This window comes from Ahaetulla prasina, chromosome 1 (genome assembly GCF_028640845.1).
Source record: "Ahaetulla prasina isolate Xishuangbanna chromosome 1, ASM2864084v1, whole genome shotgun sequence".
NCBI classification, from domain to species: domain Eukaryota; kingdom Metazoa; phylum Chordata; class Lepidosauria; order Squamata; family Colubridae; genus Ahaetulla; species Ahaetulla prasina.
The window spans coordinates 254106010-254121582 of NC_080539.1; the positions used below are offsets into that span (position 1 = coordinate 254106010).

Below are 15573 nucleotides of genomic sequence, written 5' to 3' on the forward strand. Positions count from 1 at the left end.
TTGCTGGGTTTGGATAAATTGGATACCAATATGATTTGGTATTCAAGCAGCAGCTGAAATATTGGTCATTTTTCTGTCGTCTGTTTTGAGATAATATGGCAACCTACCATCGAATGTTGAATGCTCACATATATTGGGTATGCTTACATATATTGGGTATGCTTTGTGCTTTAGAAGATGGCTAAAGATTATGGAAATGGAAATTGCTCTCTTTATTCATAAAAACAAGATCCAAGCATAATCTGAGCCGATTTGCAGATTATGATAATTTTGAGTGTGCAGTTTTGTCTGAGGGGATAAAACATACTGGTTTGGGTTTTTTGGATGATTTGGTATGAAGATTTCAAATTTATGCAGTCAGGTAATACTTCTGGATTCTGTGCCTGTTAAAAACTTTAACCAGCAGAAAGCTAATTTCCCGCCAACAGAACTTCTGGCTTGGTACTAAATCTGCAAAGGAAGCAGGATGACAGAAACTATTGATAGTATGGATTGCTTGTTTTAAAATATAAAACAATTTTATTATACAAAAAAATTCCTGCGCTGGTGACAGTGCTAAAGTGTTGTCCCCCCCCCCCACTGCCCCACCCTTCGTGTATGGTAAGGGAGTTGAGAGAAGGGGCATAGTGCTCAGGGATTACAAGCACACGGTGGTTCACACCTAAATTAATGGACTCCATAGAATAAACCTGGGGAAAATACCATTGCAGTGTCTGGAAAAGGGACCAATAACTGCCATTTGGAGAGACTGTTCCTCTGTCCCCTACTTCAGGATATCTTTTATCTCCCCATGTGATCTACGCCATCCAACCTTCAGTGCCCAATATCAGCAGGCTGATGTACCACTCTTAATTTCTCCTCAGAAAGGAGAAGAACAAGAAGCCGCCTTATAATGCACAGAATCACTGCTCTATCCAGCTCAACGCTGTCAACATTATCTGTCCAGAGTTATCTAGGGGCATGCCAAGTTCTGCCACAGCCCTTCTTTATTTAAGCTAGAGATACTGGAGATGATCTCTTCAGCTTTTATGTGTCAAACTGATCTGTTGACCCTCCCCCAAAGCATACTATTCACATTGCATTGAGTATTTTGGTTCTTTTTCTTACACAATGGATGCAAAGTTCACACCTGATTCCAGGTTCTCAGTTCTGGCTGCCACACTGTTATGCTGACAAATGCTAACAGGATATAACATAACCAACACAGGCCAAGGAAAAACCAATCCAAAATCTCCCACATTAGTCTCCCACTCTCTACCATCTGCATGTTTCCTCTTCTGCTCTAGGGGACAGGTAGAGTCCTCCAAACAGTGAGTCCAGTATTTCAGAAAGAGGCTTTGGGAGAAAGATCCTGGAAGCTCCATTCTCCTGGATGATGCTGTGCAGGAGATTGATGGAAGGGTAGCTGGGTTGGTTGTGCTGGGGTGCCACTTGTGGCAATGGGGTTACGAAAGGGCACGGCATGCTACGCAGGAGGGTATGAACCCAGACTTCCTTCTCAGTCCCAGCCATTGTCCTTCACCATATGGGACATCTCAATGATGTACTTCCCTTCTTTGTACTTCTGGCTGGTCTCGAAGGCTTGTTCCTGGCAAAGAAGGAAATAGGAGATACAAACCCAGCACTAAAAACTGATGTTACCTACTTGGGTAATGAAACGACTGCAAACAAACACCAAGCTTAACATCAAGGATTCCACAGCTCTATCCCACCTACAAATATTATCTATTAGACATGAACCTACCTACTTTAGAAAATGCCTCTCCCTCTCTAAAACTACAACAAACTTTGCTATCTTGAGATGAAATAGTAGGTGAAAGATAGCAAAGCTCTAAGAATCAATTCCATTGGGACAGTATGACAAGCAGCAACTGGCATTCATAAATTCAGAGCACCATGGTTTTGAGAGAGGTCATGCAAAAGCTAGTATATTTGCACTAATCTTCCCAATTGGATAGAATCACAAGGATTGCTTTGATAGTGCTGATTATGCAAGAAAATAACCAAGTTCCGAGTGTACCAAGGATTTCAATTCATTTCAATCCCGAGCTACAAATATTCTCCTTTAAAGATTGCTTTCCTGAATCTCCCTGGTTTGGGTGCTTTCCAAAAACTTGATTGCTAGAATTACATTTCTGAAGTGAATTTACTCACATATTTCCATCCCAGTGTAGTCTTGCAGCTTTCACAAAATATATCAGCAACTGAATGGAGACCAGTGAGCAGAAGACGTTGTTCTGCTGGACCACAGCCCACATTAACCCTGTAATCAAATCAAAAGTCAACATCTCATTTTGTCTTTACCATGAATATGGCCCCAATTCTGTCCTGCCAATAGCTTGCAAAAAAACTAGGATGAGGAATATCCCTGTCCTATGATATCTGAAGTGATCATATAGGAGAAAGTTTTTTAAAACACAAAACTTTTTTTCAAGCAACTCTTTTATGAACATATATTAGTTGGACTATGATTCACTTACTTGGCTATAATAGTTTAGTAGTTTCAGTTTCAGATGACAATGCAATGAATAGATTTTTACAATGTGGGCATTTTACAATAATTATGTATTTACACTTTATAAAGAAAAAAAAACATTTTGCCAGGAAATCTGAAAACCCAACACAAGAAATAGAAAATGGTTTCTAAATTTAATCTCAGAGCGGCCTCCAGTGGCAAAAAGAAGGGTCTACAGGCAGTATGTTGTGCTAAGAATATTAAAAATTGGGCCACATCAATAGTACTCTTATTGATTACAAGTGTCTAGGGAGAGACAACTTGGATAATTCTATTTAATCTACTGAAACAAGGGAATTAGTAATTTTGTTCATTTCCATTTCTCATTTTCCTGACTTTGTCTTGTGAATTTGGCTAAAAACAAAAAAACTACATGAAAATGTTGCCCACATTTTCATGCATGCCTATTTAAACACTTCAAACTAATGGTTCAGTTGTTTTAAATTAATACATATCAAGAAGTAGTTAAATTCTGCTGTAAAACGGGGTTAGGACATTCTGGTAGAAAGAAAAAGAAGTTAGATATTGTTCAATTTGATCTTACAGTTATTTGGGTTATACCTACTGCATTACCAATCTCCCCTTCCTGAGATGCAAGGTATCATAATTTTATTTCTAACTACTGTTATGCAGAGGTATGTAATAAAGATGGAGGTTTTGCAGTGCAACTATCTGAAAATCAACCAGGAAGAAATAGTACTCTATTTAGGTTTATTTCACATTATATTTGAAGGCAAAAGCAGATAAGGAGCAATGTAACCATCACTTACTTACTAGTCAGCTCTTGAATAACTAATGGAGAAAACTCATCAGGACTGCCAAATAAGAATATATAAGTAGTTCGTAATTTCCAATAGAGATGGTCAAACAGATCTTTTGCTATAGTCAAGATAGTCAACCTGTATATTCCTTTCACTTCAAGAAGAGTGGTTATTTCTGGAATCAAAGGAATCTGCTCCAGATCAATTTGCTTGGCTAGGATCACTATCCATATCAGAGGTGTGTTACATTTCTGACTCAGTCTCACTGAGTTATAGTTGAGCTTCTGCTAAAGGCCAATTAGAAATAAAGAGAATGAAAATGATACATTTGTCAAAACCTGCATTGTAAGCTCTATTTGTATATATCAGGGTCTCCAAATTTGGCGACTTTTAAGATTTGTGGATTTCAATTCCCAGAATTCCTCAACCAGTCATGCTGGTAGGCAATTCTGGGAATTGAAATCCACAATTCTTAAAATTGTCAAGTTTCAAGACCCCTAGTATACATTACAAAAATTGGCATTATAAATCAGGAGGTTGATCAGCAATTTTCAAATCTCTGTATAATGGAACTTTAGTAATGAGGTGTCAACCTTTGTATGTGAATTTGGAATGAATTTGATTCTTTTAAAGAACAGAGGAATAGACATTTGGGAGTTGAGGAAAAGAATTAAGAAAGAGACCGCTTTCTAGGAACTGATTAATAGATCAGAGGGAAAGGAGAGATGTCATCTCCAATAATTAGAATCAGGAGTAGACCATCCTTTAAAACCAGGAATGTATCTTCCTCTGGGTGGTGGAGCTAAGAGAAAATTCCAATGATAGAGTGCAATAGGTTGGGCTCCCTTTATAAAGCCTAATAAATGCTATGATATTGGAGGTCCATTGCCAAGTTATAGAATGGCGATGGTAACATATCAAAAGCAAAAATTGGACAGAAATGTTCCAAAGTATTGCTGGGAAGCCTATTTATTGTGTATGTAATTCCTTATTTCTATTTCACAATTTGGTCAAATTAGCCTTGGAGGCAGATGAGCTGTAACTGTAAGACTGTTACAATACAGAGGATACTGAGTAAGATATGACAGATATATGTCACATGCAGGTTATTTGGAGGAATATTGAATTATACATCTCACTCCAATAGCTTTAGTTTTTATATATATATTGATCTCCCAATACTTAAAATTCTCCTCTTTTACAAGAAAGCTATTTTCTTCCATTCCAAGGCAAAAACCATATGTTTGCCTGCTTCCACTTTGCATGCTCCTCACCTGTATCCCATTCCCACCAAATAAAACCAATTGCAGGAGGACACTCACACAGAATTGAAAAGATAGGCGCGACCATGACTTCCCTGGAAGGACTGTGGAAATAAAGTATAAAAGTTATGTCCTCTCCCTTATAAGATGATTGAATCCCCTTCCCAAACCCAACCGCTCAGTAGGGATCCCAAGTTGTAAGAAACATCTGTTCCTAGACAGACTGATATTGCTGGGGGATCCCAGGAGCTGCAGTTAGGTATCCCAGAACAGGCAATGCTGTGAGGAAGCATAATGCCATAATGATAGGTATAACTAAGCTTATCATTGTGATCCTGACAGCATACATACCTTGGAGATGAGTTCATCATGTTTGGCCAAGTGTGCCCTGCAGTGGACACAGCTGTAAGTCCGGTGGCACCGGGGCAGGTAACTGCGGAAAGTTTTGGTAGGGAGACAGGCAGCTGGTGGCACTGGCTCACAGCTGGGCATGACAGGCTGGAGAGCGATGCCTTGTCGAGGTGGGGGAGCTGGCGCTGTGCAGCCCCCACATAAGCGATCACAAGTGAAGCAGCGGAGCAGGTTGGCTAGAGCCGTTTTTCAAAAAAGTGAAGTTTGGGGGGGCTGCACTGCCAGGGCCCCCCCAGATGAGAACCAGACCGAAAGGGGAGACACCTAGTGAGAGAAAAGGGGAAGGAATCAAAGGAGTAATGCAAACCGTGGACCATTGGAGGCTGGGAAATGGAAGGAATGGACCTTGTCATGCATGTTCAAAACAAATATTAAATTTGAGAGTGCACCAACCAAAACTCTTTCAAGTGATTTCAGCTGGTTGAATGGAGATCCTCAAGTCACATTATTGTTTTATAAATCAGGTTCATGAATTCTTTTAAGATGAAGAAAACCACAGACGTTTAGATTTCAGTTTTTCCTGGCCCAAGCACCTAATAGATGCTCAACTGCCATAATGATGATGAATTATTTCCCTGCCAATGAGTGTAAAAACAATACAGTATGCTTTTTTTTACATATTTTCCAGACTTTTAGAACTAAGTTTTTCTTAGGTAAGCGTGCTTAATACTGAAAATTTGAGCTGAACCAGATCCCTTACCTGAAGTAAAAGCATTACTCTTTTCATCTTAATCACCCAGCTGATTTAGAAACAGTTTTTGATTGTTTTGTTCTTTAACACAGTAACACTCACATACTGTCAGACATTATGTCAATAACCCAGTATCATCAGTATCAGTCATGATGTTGAGACGGACAGCCATATAATTTGAAGAAGTTCTTGTCATACATAAAAATACGACCTGCCAAAAGCTACCAAGCTGTCGTTGAATAATATTTCATTATATTATTTCCAGCATGACAAGCCAGCATTGTTTAATTACTGTAATGCACAGACCTCTTTCTTAAAGATCTCCCGAGTAGCTGCTAGCAATAACTGACGATAATGTATGTTTCCCCAACGCATTCCTACTTATTAAACGTCCCCCCTCCCCCCATCATACCTCCATCATACGTGCTTAAGAAAGTCCTTTTCCAGGGACTCAATAATACGGCTCACCATGCACATTCATTCAAAGTCGCCTACTCCCCAGTTCTGACAGCTTCCACCCCCTCGAGTTCGCTCCCTGCCGGTAAGAAACAGGCATTACACCTCAGTAAGCTGACTTTTCGGGAGCCCCCCCCCCGCCTTCCCCCCCAGTCTGCGCGTTTGTCTCCTTGCGATTCGCAACCCTCGTTCCGTCCCGCAGCGAATCACACGTGGGAAGAGGTCGAATCTGTCAAACGACTCCAGGTCCCTAACTGTCCGGCTTTCGATTAATGCAGGTTTTTTTTTAAAAAAAAACACGTCTCGCTACGCCTGGGTGCAACTTGTATTGCGTCGCTTGTCATTCTCTCCCGCCCACCCGCCCACCGCTTCCTCCTCTCTTAGGAGCAACGAACGGGGGGGAGGGGGGGAGAAGAGAAAGAAAAGAGGAGGGGGCGAGAAAATAAGTGAAAGTGGGAGGAGCCCGAAGACCGACCGCGTTAATCACCGCAGAGTCTGACTCACGTGGCTGCCTGCGCGGAAAGAAAATAAAGGCGGCGTGGGGAAGTTCCCCGCGGGACTCGCTCCTGGCGGGGATGTCGGTGAGCGGATGGAAGGGCGGACCGGGTGGCGGCTTGCATCCCCCCCCCCGCTGCCTAGTGAAAGATGGCTCTTAGGCCAGGCTAAGGGACGGTCAGGCGCCGCGGGAGGGGAGGGAAAGTTGCGGCGGCGCCTGCTCTGCCCTCTCCGCTGCTCACCTTGAAACCTGCTTCCCGGGGGATTCTTCTCCGCCCCGGTTGTTCCGGCTGTGGCTCCGCGCGGGGTCGTAGCAAGGGGACAGCAGTAGCTTCAGAGCAGCCCGAGGGCTGTTTTTGTGCACCGTCTGTAGCCGAATGTGGCGGTGTGTTGTGGAACCGCATCATAACATTGTGAGTCATCCATCCCTCCTCCTCTTCCTCCTCCTCCTCTCCCCCCACCCCCTTCGGTCTCCCGCTACGTCAGAGCGGGGTCGGAGACACGGATCAAGGAAGAAGGGGACGAGCTGGAGTCACCCCGACAGGGAGGCGGAGGGGGAGAGAGGGCGCCCAGGCACTCTGGGGCAGAAAGACAGCATGGGGTGAGCGGGGGGGGGGAGGCAGCTGAGAGAAGACGGGCGGACCTGAGCCCTGACTGGGAGAAAGGCGCGCAGGGATCGCTCTCCCCTCAGTGGCTGCCTGGGGCAAACTCTGACGCAGGGAGAGAGACGCTGCGTAAGGGTCACCGCCGGCTTGGAAAGCTGCAATGTCGCTTTTCGAGGCGCCCAGTCCAGACGAACCCCAGACCCCAACATGTCCAGTCCTTCGGGAAATGCTCCCGGGACTCTCGCTGCCTCCCCCTCCGGCGCATGTGATGCTCAAGCATGTGAAAGCCCGAAGCCCCAGAATTTGGTCCTCCTCCTCGCCTTTCGATTTCTGCCAGCCTCGCCATTGCTTAACCCTCCCCTCACGTCCTCCAAACCGACGTCCCTTCATGGCTAGGTCCGCGGGTTTATGATACCCCAGAGGAGAACGCATTTCCAGATGTGGGCTTGGAGTTCAAAAGTAAATAATCGCTTGGTATATGATTTTGGCCCCATTAAATCGCGCAGGAGTTCAGATGTTGACATCTGTAGGCACTGAATTGCAATCGTTTAGTTTCTAAACAGCAGAAAGGAAAACTCCGTCCCATTGCAAAAATCAATAAACCTTTCTTCACTTATCAACAAATGTATACCAAAACATTCCCAACCCAAGCCTGCCTCCGTGCAAACATGGACTAGGTTACTGAGGCACAAAACACTAAACGGAGCTATGCCTTTCTTTAGAAAATGTTATAACGGAGCAGCTCATGTTGGCTTAAATATATGCAGGTTCTACCTTAGAATAGTACAGAATTCATCATATGGGTTTTCAAGATAGGTTTGGCAGTCATGATTGTTTTAAGGGCTTCTACAATCAGCAAATCTATTTGCCATATGCAATTCTTGCATTGCTTGTCTTGAGAGGCTATCATTATATCTGGCACTGAAAACAGTGACAGCACATCTTGGAACCAATTACAATTTATTAGAAACCTTGACGGCCACAGGGAGAAACTCATGTAAGTAAGCCTAGTCCTAAATTGCTATGTTAGATAATATTCTAGGATTACCCTATGATTCACTAAATTGCAGACAGCTCAGTCTGTCCTAATTTTAAGATTGGAAGGAAAGGTGCCTTTGGAACCTTTGCAGCACTTCTATTGGACTGTTATTGCATTTAGAATTTGACTAGTATGCATCATGCTACTTTCACCAGTACTAACTTCTAATTAGTAATTCATATTAAGAAAACAATGTTTTCTTAAATACATTATTACAATCACTAGCCCAATATTTGGACTGCCATTCCAAATTGATTAATTTTTCTTCAGGGCCTTTATCAGTCATGCTGGGCATAGAAACATTTGGAAGCTGTTCAACTTTCCATCCTCCCTTCATGACAAGAACAACTATCTCTAATACTGGCAAATGTATCAAAGATTACTTCATTTTTGCTGGATATAATAAGGCTATAACAAAAGAATGAGTGAGATGGCAGTATCTAAATTTGATGAATTTAACTGAATCTCTTGTTTTATCTTATACTTTGTTTCTTTGCTCCCAAACATTTTCTTTTTTTAAAATTTACAACCTCTTTGGTGTATTTCAACTTAGCTTACAGTCAAAGCAGTCTTTCCCCTACTTGTCACAAAGGCTGTCTACTCTGTTGTCAGAGATCATTAACAAAAGAAGTAAAATGAAAATAGAAATATCTTTATACCAGGGGTAAAATCTAAAAATTTTCCCTACCGGTTCTGTGGGAGTGGCTTAATTGGTGGGCGTGGCTTGGTGGTCAGATGACTGGGTGGGCGTGGCCAATAACAATAAATAATAAAAATAATAAACAAAGTATAAAAAAACAATAAGAGGTACCAAAAACCAACTTTCACACTTTACACACACACAACACAACACAACTGACTCACACACAATGTAAAAGCAGCTGCACTTCACACTTCACACAGCCGCAAAAAGCTCAAAAACCAACTTTCACACTTTACACACACACATCTGACACACACACACACACACACACACACACAAAATCCACATACAGCTTTCTGAGATTTTGTGTGTTTGTGTAGTTAGAGTGAAACACTACAGAAACACACCAAATCTCAGAAAGCTGCACAAATATTTTATTTTATTATTTTATTTTATTTTATTTTACTGTGGACTTCAATTCCCAGAGTTCCTCAGCCAGACAGCATTAATCACTCAGTGGTGAAATAGATTAGCTAAGTTTAGATTAGTTCAGTCTAGTGCTAAAAGCGAAACTGGGGCTTTCCGGCTGTGAGAAAAGCCATGAGGTCGATCAGTAATCAGGTAAGTGGCTTGGACTCTTTTAAAAGGAGTTTTTCTACATGTTTTCTACAGAAAACATGTTTTTTAAGGTTCTGCTGATGAGGAACTCAGGTGAGATCCCCAGAGTAGCCTTTAATTTTAATTTTAATTTTTAAGTTTAAAGACTGCTGATCTCAGCTGAGGGGCGGGATCCTCAAAGGCTTTTTTTTACTTTTAAAGGCAGGTTTCGGCTGAAGCAAAACCGGCTTTTTAAAGTAAAAAAAAAATGGTCCGGCTCAGCAGAGGCGGGGGGGGCAGGGCCAGGGATTTTTGCTACCGGTCCTCTGAACCAGCAGCTGCCATCGCTACCGGATCACACGATCCCATCCGTTCCGGGAGCATTTCACCCCTGCTTTATACATATGAGTGACTGCAACCATTCACTGACTATAGTTTACAGTTCTGCTCACCACACTTAAAAACTAATGCAGAATTGGAAAAGGTGCAGAATAAGAGATGTACAATAATTTAGGAACAGTTTTCCTGAGGAGAGAAATTATATTTGGGGCTTTCAATCTAAAATGAGGATAAGTAAAAATATATAAAATGTTTTAATATAAGCTATTATTTTATATATGGTAGAGAGAAAGACAGGCAGGTATGAAATACATGAAAACCCAAATAATCAGAAAGAATCTGATAGATTAATAGTTTTTAAAAGGGATAAATTTTGTGAGTTGCAACTTTATCAAAATGAGTACATGGAATAAAGAAGATACTGTAAATGAGAACTAAAACTGGTGACAATGAATGATGGAGGATAGGGATTAGTTAAAAGGTTTTGAACATATACAGTAGATAAGATGAAAACTGCAACTTTGAGATGATGCGAAATTTGATGGCATTAAAATGAAACTAGACAAATTCATGAGGTATAAGATTATTAGTGGCTACCAGTCATGGCTATTATTACAGGAATACTAATGACTAGCTAGCATGAATTAAAGGACACTTAACACATTTCCCAGAAACATTTGGGTGGCTAGTGGACGGTGAGGCATTTGCTTTAATCCAACAGGGAACTTGCAGCTAAATCTGGAAATGAAGCAAAATAGTCTTCAAAAATTATACTAATAAATTTTGAAAAAAAAATCTATAATACATATTCTTAGTCCTAGACTAGTAGTTTTTCCTTCCCTTACTCAATAGGAACTTTGCTGTCCCTATTGTCAATTTCCATTATAGCTCTATTACAGATAGTCCTCATTTAGTGATTTCCTCATGCAACAACCGTTTGCAGTTATGACTGACTGTGATGAAAAAATATCTTCGTGACCAGTCCTCAAATTTATCTGGAAAGCAAAGGAAAACAGAAATAAAATCATAAACACAGCTGTGGTTTCATTTAGTGATTGCTTTGGTTAACAACCAAGTTGCTGATCCCAATTGTCACTAAATAAGAGTCATTTGTATAGCAATACAGTAATGGACAGCTGTCTGCCAACAGCAGAGGCCCACTTCCTCTAGGATAGTGAAGAAACGGAAGTAGAAATAGAGTCAGTCATCCTTCAGGAAGAAGTCATCTTTGTAAGATCCTAGGTGTTACCATTTGTGCAGAATATCTGAACCCTGTACCACTCACAACCACCACAGACTTGTGCCAGAAAATTTGGGAAATGAACACATGGCAAAAGATTGGAAAAAAATCAGTGTTTATTTCACTGCCAAAAATGGGTGATTCCAATTACTGCACAATTGCCCTCATTGTTCATATTAGCAAGCTTCTCAAGAATATCTAAAGAATATCTACATCCGTTTTATTGACTACAAGAAGGGCTTAGATTGTGCCAATCAGGACAAGCTATGAAGAGCCCTAGAAAATCTAGGGGTACCAACACATTTGATTAATTGGTGCAGTCACTAGATCAGGAAGCCACTGCAAACATTGATTCAATATAGAAAAAAAGAGAGTGACAAGAATGCATTTTTCACCTTTCCTATTCAACCTATATGCTGAAGCAACCATAGAAAGCTAGAACTTGAAGAATCAAAATTCAGTGTTAAGATTGAAGGAAGGGACATCAACAATCTTTGATATGCTGATGACACATGTCTCCTCTCAGAAACCAAACTAGGTTGGTTTAAGGATTAAAGATGGAAATGAGAAATTTGGCCTCTTTCTGAACATCAAAAAGACCATGATCACTGTAGGGAACAGATATGTCAAAAATAACAGTTGAGAGTGAAGAGATCAGGTGCATGCAAGAATTCACTTTCCTGGGATTACAGATTGATCAAAGCAATGAATGCATTGGACCATATATAACCAGTCATATCCCTGGAAGACAAAAATCACAAAATTCTGGCTTACTTATTATCAGTCATGTCATGCAATCAAACTCACTGGAAAAGACAGTTAGGCTCATAATGGTCAGCGGTAATGAAATGAGGTCATCAAAGAACACAGTGGCTAGACACTATCAAATATCACATTAAAAATAAAACAATTGAAAAAAGGCTATGCAAGATCAAAAACTGTGGAAACCGTTGAACAAGATAGCATAGGTCCCTAGAATAACTGAGAATCAGACATGACTGAATAGATAGTATCGTCATCATGAGTGATCATCAGATTTTGTTGTAAGTGGTATCCTTGTGGCATCTTATGTCCTCTGTGCTGCTGTTGACGCTAAGCACAACTATAAACGCTTCTGCTTTGGAGTAGAACTGCAGCAGAATAAAAACTGGGAACTCCTTGCTGGATAGTTACTTTGCTTTTGCATATTTTTTCTACTGCTTCTCCCTAGAACAGAAAGCAGCAGGTAGAGTCACTTTTAGTACTGAGAACTTGAAGGTTTAGCAGCTCCTCCCTTCAAAAATATACTAGTAATGTAGCAATACAGAGAAATAAGTATGCCTTTTGCAAGGATCAAGCCACTAAGTAATATTAAGCTGAAGAAACTATTATATATAGAAGTGTGGAGTTAGAAACATTCTCCCTTTTCTGGAAATATCACAATTTGACTCCAGTGACAATCCACCAACCACTACACTTCTCATATGGTGAGAATAGCAGTTATAAAGAAGTGAAACACATAGAAAAAACAAGATATACAAAAATTATCACCATAGAAAAAATGAGATACACTGTATACAAAAAATATCAGTCAGTTAATACTTAATTGCGTAACCTTTAGCATGAATTATGGCCTTACAACATCTTCCCATGGAATGAACCAAGTCTTTTGGTTCTGCAGTTATTATAATGTGAAACCAAAATTGAATGATTGCTTCTATTAACCGGGTTTTATTGCTGGGTCGCTTCTGACTAACAAGTTACTTTAGTCAGCTCCATAGATTTTCAATTGGATTAAAATCTTTACTATTCCCAGGCCATTCCAGCAGTGGAATATGATTATCTTGAGACTCCAGATAAAAGTGGTGTTATTAGCCATCAAACCTCAAAAATACACTTTTCCCAAAAGAGTTCTACAATTTTGGCCACTACTGTATCATTATATTAAAATATCTAAGGAAAAGATATCTGAAGCGCTCTTTGTGGCGTTGACAAAAAGAAATGACAGTTGTCCTAATCGTTTGTCACCAAACTACATTTCCCAGAAGCAGGCAAACAGGATTTCCTCACTCGCCTTTTGATTTGTACACACCAACAAACTACATTTCCCTTGTGCCACTGGGTGAGGAGGCTGCCTTGAAAGAAGTGGCTATCAAGTGGCTGTCTAACTGTCATGCTTCCCTCACTTCCGGAGTAACTGCAGTTCTGTTGTCAAGTCAATTCGAGACTAGAGCGGTTGGATCCCTATGGATTTAATCAGTGGGTGGATTTCTGCTGCTTTCTTCACGCTTCTGACTCTGTTACTATAGGGATGGCTCAACTTTTAAGCTGTTCTGTCCACCAGGTGGATCTTCTCTTTCTTTCTTGGGAACATGTAATTCTTGGTCCTGCCTTAGTCTTGCTGTTTTTCATGTGCTGTTTAGGTAGTTGATGAAACAATGGGATTGAAGTCCCTTTGGGAGAGGCATTTCTTTGCTTTAATCAGCTCACACTATAAATCCTTAACATTTTTCAGTGATTTTCATGATTGATTGATTACATTTCCATCAAGCCGTGGTCAGCTTCTAGCCAGCACATAGATAAGATTTCATCAATGAGTTTGTATGATGCTTAAGCAACAAAAATATGATTAACTAGAACTAAAGTACAGTGCAGTTTTCATCTGACTGTTAGCTGCGTGGCAAACCCCAACTAGTTTTGAAAACCCGAGCATGATCGTTCCTGATGACAACTTGGATGAAGAACCATAACAAAATCCTAGTGTTGTCAAAGAGATTGTAAACCTGGAAGATCTCAATAGGAAACTATTTCTCCATTTTTGTCAAGTCATCAGCAAGAACTTTTACTGGAACCTCAGAAACTAGAACTATACATTGAAAAGGGCAGCTATCCAATTGTAATTTAAGACCACAGTGTCCCTCGAGAGTATCTTTTAATAATAATGTTAGTAATAACAGATACGTATGCACACTTTTATTATGCAGTCTCCATTTTACTATGTGCTTTAAAAAGAAATGGAATGACTTTTTTTTCATATGGTCATTACACTAGAAGGAATTAGCATTATGAAGCAATCAAAGTGGCTTAGGCCCACATCATTGCTACAAAAAATAGTTGGTCTCTCTGGGAAAGTGTTGAATATTTTTGCACTGAAATTCCAACTCTTAAAAACTATAATTGTAATTTAAATCCTGCTTATGAGCCCATTCTTCAAAAAGAAAAATACATTAGAAATACAAATTTATTTGTATTAGGTGGAAGAAGAAAAACCTGTAGCCATGGTAATGTCAGTCAGTTTCACATTGGTAACAGCAAAATTCTCCATACAGGTAGTCCTCAGCTTACAACAGTTCATTTAGTGACCATTTGAAGTTACAGTGGCACTGAAAAAAGTGACTTATGGCCGTTTTTCACACAACCATTGCAGCATCTCCATGGTCACGTGATCAAAATTCAGATGCTTGACAACTTGTTCATATTTATGACAGTTGCACTATCCCAAGGTCATGTGATCACCTTTTGCAACCTTCTGAAACACAAAGTCAATGGGGAAGTCAGGTTCACTTAACAATGATGTTACTAACTTAACTGCAGTAATTCACTTAACAAATGTTTCACTTAGCAACAGAAATTTTCTGCTCAATTGTGGTCATATGCAGAGGACTAGAGAATCACTTTAATAACAGTTCTATAAATAGCCTCAAAGGAATAATTTTACAGTGGTTTTAGAGAGAACAAGTGATCATTCCACATATTTCCTTTCTTAGCTTTCTGTGAGTTATTCTAGTGCACAGAAGCAGAGTGCAAATATCTGAAAGTTCATAGTTGATGAGAAAGAACTTGCCAAACGTATAATTGGAATGATTATGCTTTTTAGGTGTATTGGACCAATACTAACTATATTAATACTAATATTATACTAATATAATATACTAATATAATAATATAATATAATATAATATAATATAATATAATATAATATAATATAATATAATATAATATAATATAATATTACTAATACTAACTATAGTACAGGTTTTCAAAAGTTATACAGAATTAAAAACTCTGAAGTTACAACTATGGGACTACCAGTAGCCACGTATTTATTTTCATCCATATTGGTAGCAAAACTATACAAAAGTATCTTGGACATTTTTAGAAGCTAGAAATATGATTTCTACACATTTCCTCTATCAGAAATAAAACCGAAGATTCTGCTCAAGACATTCTGAACAGTTTAATTTGCAAGGGAATCTCTTTTTGCAAGTTCTTCAAAAAAGGCAACTGGATTTTCTTGTTTTTTCTTTGAAGCTTCTTCAGCTCCAAATGCTTCCAGACTCCGAACGTCACACAGGCATGCGAATAACTACTTTGAGCTTGTGGATTGGTTTCCGAACGTTTCGTTATCAGGCTAGCGAACGTCTTCAGCTAGCCTGGTAACGAAACCGGCATTTCGATAAGTCCTTTTCTATCTCCAGCTTTGGAGCTCCTCCTTCCCCGAGTCGTGATTTATTAACGGCGCAGTTCCGCCCCTTTACGC

At 39.9% G+C, this 15573-nt stretch overlaps 1 protein-coding gene across 1 annotated transcript; it reads right to left on the reverse strand.

The window, feature by feature from the left end:
• Positions 1 to 588: 588 nt before the first annotated feature.
• YPEL4 (yippee like 4) lies at positions 589 to 7388 on the reverse strand. Its single transcript, XM_058196764.1, has 5 exons — positions 6834 to 7388; positions 4890 to 5213; positions 4599 to 4642; positions 2155 to 2263; positions 589 to 1588 (listed from the first exon to the last, which is right to left on the reverse strand). The coding sequence occupies exons 2-5, from the start codon at positions 5028 to 5030 to the stop codon at positions 1499 to 1501; spliced, it is 384 nt and encodes a 127-aa protein (XP_058052747.1). The 5' UTR covers positions 5031 to 5213; positions 6834 to 7388; the 3' UTR covers positions 589 to 1498.
• Positions 7389 to 15573: the final 8185 nt, after the last annotated feature.

Excerpts from the sequence above, each read along its gene's own strand:
- YPEL4 (XM_058196764.1), bottom strand. The coding sequence starts at position 5,030 with ATGCCCAGCTGTGAGCCAGTGCCACCAGCTGCCTGTCTCCCTACCAAA. Across the intron at positions 4,643-4,889 it reads ATGATGAACTCATCTCCAAG|TCCTTCCAGGGAAGTCATGG; the intron begins GTATGTATGCTG and ends TTATTTCCACAG. Across the intron at positions 2,264-4,598 it reads GCCTATCTTTTCAATTCTGT|GGTTAATGTGGGCTGTGGTC; the intron begins GTGAGTGTCCTC and ends ATTTGATTACAG.